The sequence below is a fragment of the Microtus pennsylvanicus genome, chromosome 1, assembly GCF_037038515.1.
Source record: "Microtus pennsylvanicus isolate mMicPen1 chromosome 1, mMicPen1.hap1, whole genome shotgun sequence".
NCBI classification, from domain to species: domain Eukaryota; kingdom Metazoa; phylum Chordata; class Mammalia; order Rodentia; family Cricetidae; genus Microtus; species Microtus pennsylvanicus.
In genome coordinates this window covers 192,928,402-192,937,981 of record NC_134579.1, presented here as the reverse complement: position 1 = coordinate 192,937,981, position 9,580 = coordinate 192,928,402, and the positions used below count along the sequence as shown (strand labels likewise).

General features: G+C 45.1%; 1 protein-coding gene across 1 annotated transcript in view; it reads left to right on the top strand.

Annotated features, from left to right (window-relative positions):
• Positions 1 to 1,205: 1,205 nt before the first annotated feature.
• Il20ra (interleukin 20 receptor subunit alpha) overlaps positions 1,206 to 9,580 on the top strand; it is a 39,765-nt gene continuing 31,390 nt past the window's right edge. Inside the window, exon 1 of the mRNA XM_075959282.1 lies at positions 1,206 to 1,570. Coding sequence (XP_075815397.1) covers positions 1,471 to 1,570 — 100 coding nt within the window. The 5' untranslated portion in view covers positions 1,206 to 1,470. The remainder of the gene's footprint in view (positions 1,571 to 9,580) is intronic.

The window sequence follows — 9,580 nt, the reverse complement described above, 5'->3', positions numbered from 1 at the left end:
CCCTAAGAAGACAGGGTGCAGACTACCGCCCAAGAAATACTAGTGTTCATGTTAAGAAAGGGCCAGGTATATGTCCGTTTGAGATAGCCCCTTTTAGGCTATGGATGAGTCATATTTAAACAAAAATTCGTACAAGTTCTAACACTGATATAAAAACCATGTATTTAGAGTTTTCAGAAATTGCATATGAATTAGTAAGTGCTCGGTTTTTGGAGGAAGGGGGAGAAACACAATGATTATCTTAACAGGCAGATGTCAGAGAACTAACAGCTGGAAAGGAACGCTAAGATGGAAAGTGAGTAGCAGCTGATTGCATTGCAACTTTCACTCTTAGGGCTGTAGAAACAAAGGGAGGACCTAAGGACTCTGTACGCCGTAAAGGGACATCACAAAAAGAAGATTCGGACCCATGAGAACTGGGTCTGGACAATGAGGCAGATTCTTCGAGTACACAAAGACGTTGGAAACTAGGACCAAAGCCTGCTGAAACTAAATTGCTCTTGCTAGGGTAAAGACCAGGAGGGGAATTACTAAGAAAACGACAAAGGAACAGCAAACAAGTCCCGTTCTTCCTCCTCTAGTGCCCCCTACCGGTGGGACCTAGACGCACAGCTGACACACTGAACCGACTTTAACCTGCAGAAGCCATCTAATCAGACAACCCAACACGGACTCTGTCTCTTTGAGACTGAAGAAAGCAGGACTTTAAGACGCTCCGAAAACTGTTGCATTTCTAGCTATCTTCGCCACCAAAAAGGGGTTTGTTTGGTTTGGTTTGTTTCAATTGTTGAGCCTCCTTTCTTCCTAAAGGTAGCTGATGCGATCTTAAAGTCATTTCTCTTTATTTGTGGATTTGCGACAAGAAACTAAGGAGGAGAGAGAGAACGTGCCTGAAGCACAGGGTTTATTTGTTGGTTTTCATGTCGTGCTAAATATTTAAAACTACCTAGAAAGGACCGCTGGTGAGATTTGCTTTGTAGAGTTTTCTCACCGTTTCAAGCTTTGCCCTTTCTTTCTCTGTTAGTTGGGGGACCACCTCTCACAGGCTTGGGAGACTTTCAGGCCAGTTGTTGGATTTTGTAAGGTTACCTCTTCTCTCGGTAAAGTGCAAAGACTCCTGATTTCTGGTGGCGGGGGTGGAAGGAAATCCCGAACAAGGCGATACGTTGAGAAATATCTATTGCACTCTTCCAGCATCTTCTTCCGGGATGAAATCTGACGTTTCAAGTGAGAGATAAGACTATGGTGTACCGGGGTGAGCCTTTACCTGTACCGATCTCTATCAGTCCTTGAAGCCTGTGGACTCGGAACTGAAACCCAGAAAGAGGTCCCTGCGCGCGGGAACACCTTGTGGGGAAAGCAACGTGTGAGCCCGGATTCTGGGCTCCATCGCCCTTGGTCCCGCATGTAGAGAGGAGCCCTGGAGAGGTCACGCTGCGCTCCCCGAGATGTGACCCGAGCTGATTGTCCATGCGCGCTCCCGGGACCCCGGCACCGGGTCGCCCGGCTCTGCCGCGGCTGCTGCTTTCGCTGTTGCTGCTGCTGCTGCTGGCCGCTTCGGGACAGGCAGGTAGGACGGTGGCGCCGCAGGGGCGGGGGCGAAGACCACGTGGCGGGAGCTGGAGGGACCCTCGCAGGGAGATTAACTCAGCCTCCCGTGCTCTCGGACTGGGCTCTGACTTGCTGGATCCGAGCTGGAGGTAGAGAAGTATAGAAGGGTCCCTTGAAGCCTTGACCATGACTCCGAGAGGCGGCTCGCACTCACGACATGCTAGGTCCAAGACTCCCAGACCGAGCTGCCCCTGGAAGGTCAGGTCAGAGCTTGGAAAAACCAAAGATCAGCTCCAAAGGGAAAGCCACATCCCGCTCTTCTGGGAACAGTCTTCCCTCCGCAATCGCGACATGTACAGATATGTTCTCTGAGTTTTCAGAAGTGGCAAAAGAAAACACTTTTTCAGAAGTGTTGTTTAAAAGTTTAAACCGTAACCGCTGTGATTGAGAACGATAACATGATTTGCTAAAGAAAGTTTTTTTCTTTTTTGTATTTCTTCCATATAAAAGCATACTTTTAAAAAAGCAAGATATCTCACACGCCCCCCCCTTAAGTTTTTAATTAAAGAAACAGCCACAAGGTTTCCCAAAGTGTAGATTGCAGTTCACATAAAATTGACTGGGGCAACTGTGCCGATTAGCCTGGTACTTACTGAACAGCAAGTGGGGATGACAGTTGTCCATGAGACTGCAGTCTGGGAAAACAGGAAGCGCAGCATTGCTTCCAGGGACAAGAAACTTGCACGCTGGCCTCAGAGCGACCGCTGGATGGTCTATTCTAGACAAGAAGTTTCTTTGCTGATTTCTAAATTTATGAAAATATATGATTGCATTTTAATAATTCCAGATAAGCAAATGTAAAGAGACTTAGTTCAAACATTGCTGATATAAATCTGTTTTTGGTTTTTAGAGCACAGTTGAAGTTTATTACAAAAGGTTTTAAGTAGAGGCAACAAGGGGAATGAGAGACTCTGTGTGTGAGTGTGTGTGTGTGCATGCACATGCTTGCATGCATGCATAACATATATATATGAATGTACATATGTATATCTCTGTGCGTATATATATGAATGTATGTATGTATATTGTGTAAATGATTAAGGGAAGATCTCCACATATAGTGCATGCAATAGAGCCAGCCTACTGAATTTGTTTGCTTTTAATCAGAGAAATAAAATTTGGTTAAAGAGATAAAATTTGGTTAAAGAGAAGGACATTAGAAAGCAGTGATATTCCTAGCTTCAAAGCAAAATTTGCAAGCAAATACACACTTTTTAAAACTTTTTCTTTTGCACAAAAGTTCATAGTTACACAGCAGGATAAGGGTATATAATGCCAGAACACTCAAGAGAACTGAACAGCATCTCGTGCAGGGCCGACATTTTCTACAGATCTTGATGTTTTGTTTAAGGTGAACTATTACAGGAGTTCTGAGTGTCTTTGCTGTTCCCTAACCTGGTTATTTACTCTCCGGGCTCTCTGGACAGAGGTTTTACCAGACAGTTTATCCCTATGGCCTATCAAACTGGGTCCTGTAGATAATCCTATGTCTTTATTGCTGTGTACCATTTCTGTATCTCAATGAGAATGAGGAGCTCCAGAATGATGTTTGACATAAAACAGAGTTTATATATAATGGCCAGCATTATATAAACATACCTTAAGCCTATAAGAGACTGAAAAAACAGTAATTTCTGAGGACATGTCTCTATTCACAATTCCTCAAAGGCTTTTGGAATTTTCTGAATCCCACAGTGTTCTGTGTGACCTGCTCCCTCCTCTTTCTCCAGCCTCTTCCGGTCTTTTCCCAGTTCCCAGAGCAAGTCAATTGTCCAGGATCCATACTTGCAGGCCCCTCTCCTTGAATGCCCCTCCCCCATCCGTGTTGGCTAAACCTGCCCAGTCTGCCTGTCACCTCAATGTGACTCTCATGAGAAGGTCACCCCTTAATCTCCTATGTGCAGACAGACTCCACAGGACTTACTGGTCATCCTACCCAACCTGCTACTTCTTTGAATTAACCGTTGCATCATGGGTCCAGGGTAATTGCTTACCTGTCTTCTACTTGAGCACCTCTCACCACGGGAAACTCGCTACCTGCACCCAGATAGTCAAAATGCCCCGCCAGCTACTAAAAGGTCCTTCCATAAACCACACCACACTTGCTTCTTGCTGTATTCAACCATTGTGTGCATTTATTTTGAGCTGAAAAGGTTCACAGGATAAGGAAATTGAGTTCGGATCGGGATGTATCTGCGGCGAGTCAGCTTCTTCTTTATTCTCTGCTCACAGCCTCCTACATTGTATTTGTGCCCTGCCCCCTCTCTGTGCTATTTTCATGATGTCTTCCAGCACACTGGTGACTTCTTGGGCTGGCTTCCTCCTGAGCTTGATGAATTGGCTCCCTTACTAAACATGGAAGCAAGATTGTCCTTGCATTATCCGTCATTTCTAAGGCCTTCAAGGGCCCTCTTCTCATCTCTTTTGTCTTCTCTGAGACAAACTGTGACCAGATTCAGAATTTTTTACTAGTACAATTTCACTTGTCTGGCCGAAGCAGCTTCCTGCTTCCTCTTGGGGTATAGAGAAAGAAAGTATGGTTTAATGTCTTCTCTAGAATTACCAATCTTTACCAGGATGGGCCGTTAGTACAACCAAGGCGCTCTCCAGGAGAGGAAATTTTAATTGATTTTTAAACACTATCTGTACAGCATTCTCCCTGCTCTCTGAGGGTGGTGATCACACCCACCAAGGTGGCGACTTTCCTCACTCTGCCCACTACCTAATCTGATGCCCGGTCTGCTTGAACCAGAGAGTATGAAAATGAACACTCCATCTTGTCCACACTTGTCCCAGACACGCTTCATTTCCTCGCGGGCACATTCCAGCTTTCTCTTGGATGGGAGTCAGAGTCTCCCTCCACGCAGCTTAAGAGCAAACATGTTTTGTTGACAATGGAGATTTTCGGCATTTGTTCACGCTTCCACCACTTAAACCTCCGCCTTCCATATGCAACCGTCGTTCCTACATCAGGCCCTGCCTTCTTACTTGCAGGTGGCCCAGCAGTTCTTGCAGAATTCTCTTAAGTAAGTTGGGTATTCCTTCTGAGGAAGAAGATAGCTGCGTTAATGTTTATAGGGCTGTCATAACAAAGTACCACAAACTAAGTGGATTCAAATCACGTAACTTTATTGCTCACAGTTATGGAGACCGGAAGTACAGTGCTAGGGGCTGACACCTTCCTAAGCAGGGGCGGGGAATGGGCTCTGTTGCACGGCTTGCCCTCTGCTTTCAGCTGCTAACAGTATCTGGTATTGCTACCCCTGTAGGCAGGCTGCTCCATCACTGCCCTGTCTGATCTCACCTCTCTCTGTCCCTTTGCATGGCCTTCTTGAAGACTATGTGTGTCTGCCTCTTTGTTCAAGTTTTCCCTTTTTTTAAAGGATTTTAACCCAGCCTGTTGACTGTAAAGGCCATGTTTTCAAATATAGGCAGATTGTGAGGTACTGGTGTTGGGGGCAGGAGTGGGGCATTACAATTTCAGTTATTTCTCTTGGGCAGTACAATCCAACTCACAACACCTACCACACACTCGGAGATGACAAGATGTGCGGGCTTGGCACGGCTTCCCCAGGGAGGTTTTTCCAGACACACACACGCAGTCCTTCCTGTTCAGCACCGCTAGTGGTCTGTGTCCACTACTGACGGGAAGTTTCTGGAAGTGTCAGACCTGGAAGGCTGCACTGAGAGAGCTGAGGGTAGATACGAGGTTTTCTCTTATGTTTTCCATATTGTAAACATGGAGGACAGCCGCTGCAGGCTCTTAACAAAGACTGGTAGTATTTAACCTCCTGCATGAGGGAAGCTCTCTCCTCAGACCTCTGCCTCCCATCTCTGCAGTTAACTGCTCCAAATATGTGGGAGGCAAAACAACCCGTCTTATTCCAACCCAGCTCTCCCTCCATTTTATATTAATGTGTGTGTGTGTGTGTGTGTGTGTGTGTGTGTGTGTGTGTGTGTGTGTGTATGTTGCAAAGTGTCGGCTAAATTACTTTCTAAGTGTTCCTAAACATGGTATTATTTAAAAACAATAGTTCTTTAAGTGCACAATAAAATTGCACGTGCAGGAAAATGAGAAATTGGAGTTGGTCAGATTGCACAAAAGGAGATCAGTGCAATGTCCTACGTATCCACTTTGAGTTCCCCCAGGTTTAAATATATCCTTCCTCAATGTGATTTTTTAAATAATCCCATTACCCACCCATTCACTCATTTAGTGTCAATCATTTATACACGTAGGAACTCTTCCAGGCTCCTCACTGAACAAGAACTACTTCTTCATGTAGTCTCTGGAGAAAGAGAGGAAACTTAGGGAGCCAATGCCAGAACTGAAGGGAAGAGTTTCCTTAGACATGCAGAACAAGACAGTTTGTCTAGTCCAAGGGCAGCATTGGCCCCCTGTGGGAAAAGCCTTAATATAATGTGGGGATGGGGCAGTTTGAATCTGAAATGTCTCACACGTGTCTGGAATGTTCCTCCCAGGTTGTAGGCCTGCTCTAAGGGTCTTAGAGCCTTCACGATGTGGGCTCTGCTAGCAGAAGTTGATCACTAGAGGTGGGCCGCATGACTGTCCCTGGTTCTGGCCTGCAGTTTCCGCTTCCGGGTTCATGCCAGGCGGGCAGCTGTTGCCTCATGTTTCTGCCTCCACAGCAGAGCTGCCCCCAGCTCCCTCCAGCCTTCCAAATTAGAGGTTTCTAATCGGACAGTCTCCGAATTCTTGATCTAAATGATGCCTTTCTCTCCTACCCTCTTCTGTCAGGCGTTCCTGTCTCTGTGGTGCAAATGTAACTGAGAAAATGCACCACATCACGTTCCTGCATCAGTAGGAAAGAGGCAACAGAAGACAAATGTATTTTAATAGAAAAAGAGCCATTAAATGCTTTTGGGAAAATGCATTAAAATTCAGCATATAACCAAAACTGTTTCCTATATATTGCATCAAATATTAACAATTCAATATACATCTAATCTTTTTTTTATTGAAAAGAAAAAAAAATTCTGCCTACTCCCAGCCTCCCATTTCCCTCCCCCTCCTCCCGCCCCTCTCCCCCTTCCCCCACTTTTCTCCTCATCCCTCTCCAGTCCGAAGAGCAGTCAGAGTTCCCTGCCCCGTGGAAAATCCAAGGTCCTCCCCCCTCCATCCAGGTCTAGGAAGGTGAACATCCAAACTGGCTAGGCTCCCACAAAGCCAGAACATGAAGTAGGATCAAAACCCCGTGCCATTGTCCTTGGCTTCTCATCAGCCCTCATTGTCCGCCATGGTCACAGAGTCCGGTTTTATCCCATGCTTTTTCAGTCACAGATCAGCTGGCCTTGGTAAGCTCCCAATAGATCAGCCCCACTGTCTCAGTGGGTGGGTGCACCCCTCGTGGTCCTGACTTCCTTGCTCATGTTCTCCCTCCTTCTGCTCCTCATTGGGACCTTGGGAGCTCAGTCCAGTGCTCCAGTGTGGGTCTCTGTCTCTATTTCCATAAATCGCCAGATGAAGGTTCTATGGTGATATGCAAGATATTCATCAGTATGGCTATAGGATAGGGTCATTTCAGGTTCCCTATCCTCAGCTGCCTAAGGAACTAACTGGGGACATCGCCCGGGGCACCTGGGAGCCACTCTAGGTTCGAGACTCTTGCCAACCCTAAGGTGGCTCCCTTAACTAAGATATGTGCTTCCCTGCTCCCCTATCCAACCTTCCTTTATCCCAATCATCCTTTTTCCCCAAGTTCCCCCCATCCTCCTCTTCTCACTTTTCTCTCCCCCTCTCCACTTACCCCATCCCGCCCCACCCCCAAGATCCCAGTTTTTTGCCTGACAATCTTGTCTACTTCCCATAGCGAGGAGGATAACTATATGTTTCTCTTTGGGTTCACCTTCTTATTTAGCTTCTTTAGGATCACAAATTACAGACTCAGTGACATTTATTTATGGCTAGAAACCAATTATGAGTGAGTACATCCCATGTTCATCTTTTTGGGTCTGGGTTACCTCACTCAGGTTAGTGTTTTCTATTTCCATCCATTTGCATGCAAAATTCGAGAAGTCATTGTTTTTTACTGCAGAGTAGTACTTTAATGTGTATATATTCCACACTTTCTTTATCCATTCTTCCATTGAAGGACATCTAGGTTGTTTCCAGGTTCTGGCTATTACAAATAATGCTGCTATGAACATAGTTGAACAAATGCTTTTGACATATGATAGGGCATCTCTTGGGTATATTCCCAAGAGTGGTATTGCTGGGTCCAGGGGTAGGTTGATCCCGAATTTCCTGAGAAACCGCCACACTGATTTCCAAAGTGGTTGCATGATGTGGGAGGACAGAAAATTAGGTAGGCGGAGTAGACAGAACAGAATGCTGGGAGAAAGAATCTGAGTCAGGAGTCGCCATGATTCTTCCACCAGACACAGAGGTAGGCTAGAATCTTCCTGGTAAGTGCACCTTGGGGTGCTACACACATTATTAGAAATGGGCTAGTCCAGGTGCGAAAGTTAGCCGAGAAGAGGCTAGATATAATGGGCCAAACAGTGTTTAAAAGAATACAGTTTCCGTGTAATTATTTTTGGACATAAGCTAGCCATGCGGGCGGCCGGGTGCCTGGAACATAGCCCGCTGCTCCGATTACAACAGAGTGGCACCCAGACTATTACAACAGTTGCACAAGTTTGCATTCCCACCAGCAATGGATGAGGGTACCCCTTCCTCCACAACCTCTCCAGCAAAGGTTATCATTGGTGTTTTTGATTTTAGCCATTCTGACAGGTGTAAGATGATATCTCAAAGTTGTTTTGATTTGCATTTCCCTGATCACTAAGGAGGTTGAGCATGACCTTAAGTATCTTTTGGCCATTTGAACTTCTTCTGTTGAGAATTCTCTGTTCAGTTTAGTGCCCCATTTTTTACTTGGGTTATTTAGCATTTTAAAGTCTAGTTTCCTGAGTTCTCTATATATTTTGGAGATCAGACCTTTGTCTGTTGCAGGGTTGGTGAAGATCTTCTCCCAGTCAGTAGGTTGCCTTTTTGTCTTAGTGACAGTGTCCTTTGCGTTACAGAAGCTTCTCAGTTTTAGGAGGTCCCATTTATTCAATGTTGCCCTTAATGTCTGTGCCGCTGGGGCTATACATAGGAAGCGATCTCCTGTGCCCATATGTTGTCGGGTACTTCCCACTTTCTCTTCTATCAGGTTCAGTGTGTTCAGAATGATATTGAGGTCTTTGATCCATTTGGACTTGAGTTTTGTGCATGGTGATAGATATGGTTCTATTTTCATTCTTCTACAGGTTGACATCCAGTTGTGCCAGCACCATTTGTTGAAGATGCTCTCTTTCTTCCATTGTATACTTTTAGCTCCTTTATAGAAAATGAGGTGTTCATAGGTTTGTGGGTTAAAATCCAGGTCTTCTATATGATTCCATTGATTGACTTCTCTGTTTTTATGCCAGTACCACACTGTTTTCATTACTGTAGCTCTGTAATAGAGTTTGAAGTCAGGGATGGTAATGCCTCCAGAATTTTCTTTATTGTATAGGATTGTTTTGGCTATCCTGGGTTTTTTGTTTTTCCATATCAAGTTGATTATTGTTCTCTCAAGATCTGTGAAGAATTTTGATGGGACCTTGATGGGGATTGCATTGTATCTATAAATTGCATTTGGTAGAATTGCCATTTTTACTATGTTGATCCTCCCAATCCAAGAGCAAGGGAGATCCTTCCATTTTCTGGTATCCTCTTCAATGCCTTAAAGTTCTTGTCAAATAGATCTTTCACTTCCTTGGTTAGAGTTACCCCAAGATATTTTATGCTGTTTGTGGCTATCGTGAAAGGTGATGCTTCTCTGATTTCCCTCTCTGCTTCCATATCCTTTGTGTATAGGAGGGCGACTGATTTTTTGGAGTTGATCTTGTATCCTGCCACATTACTAAAGGTGTTTATCAGCTGTAGGAGTTCTTTGGTAGAGTTTTGGGGGTCGCTTAT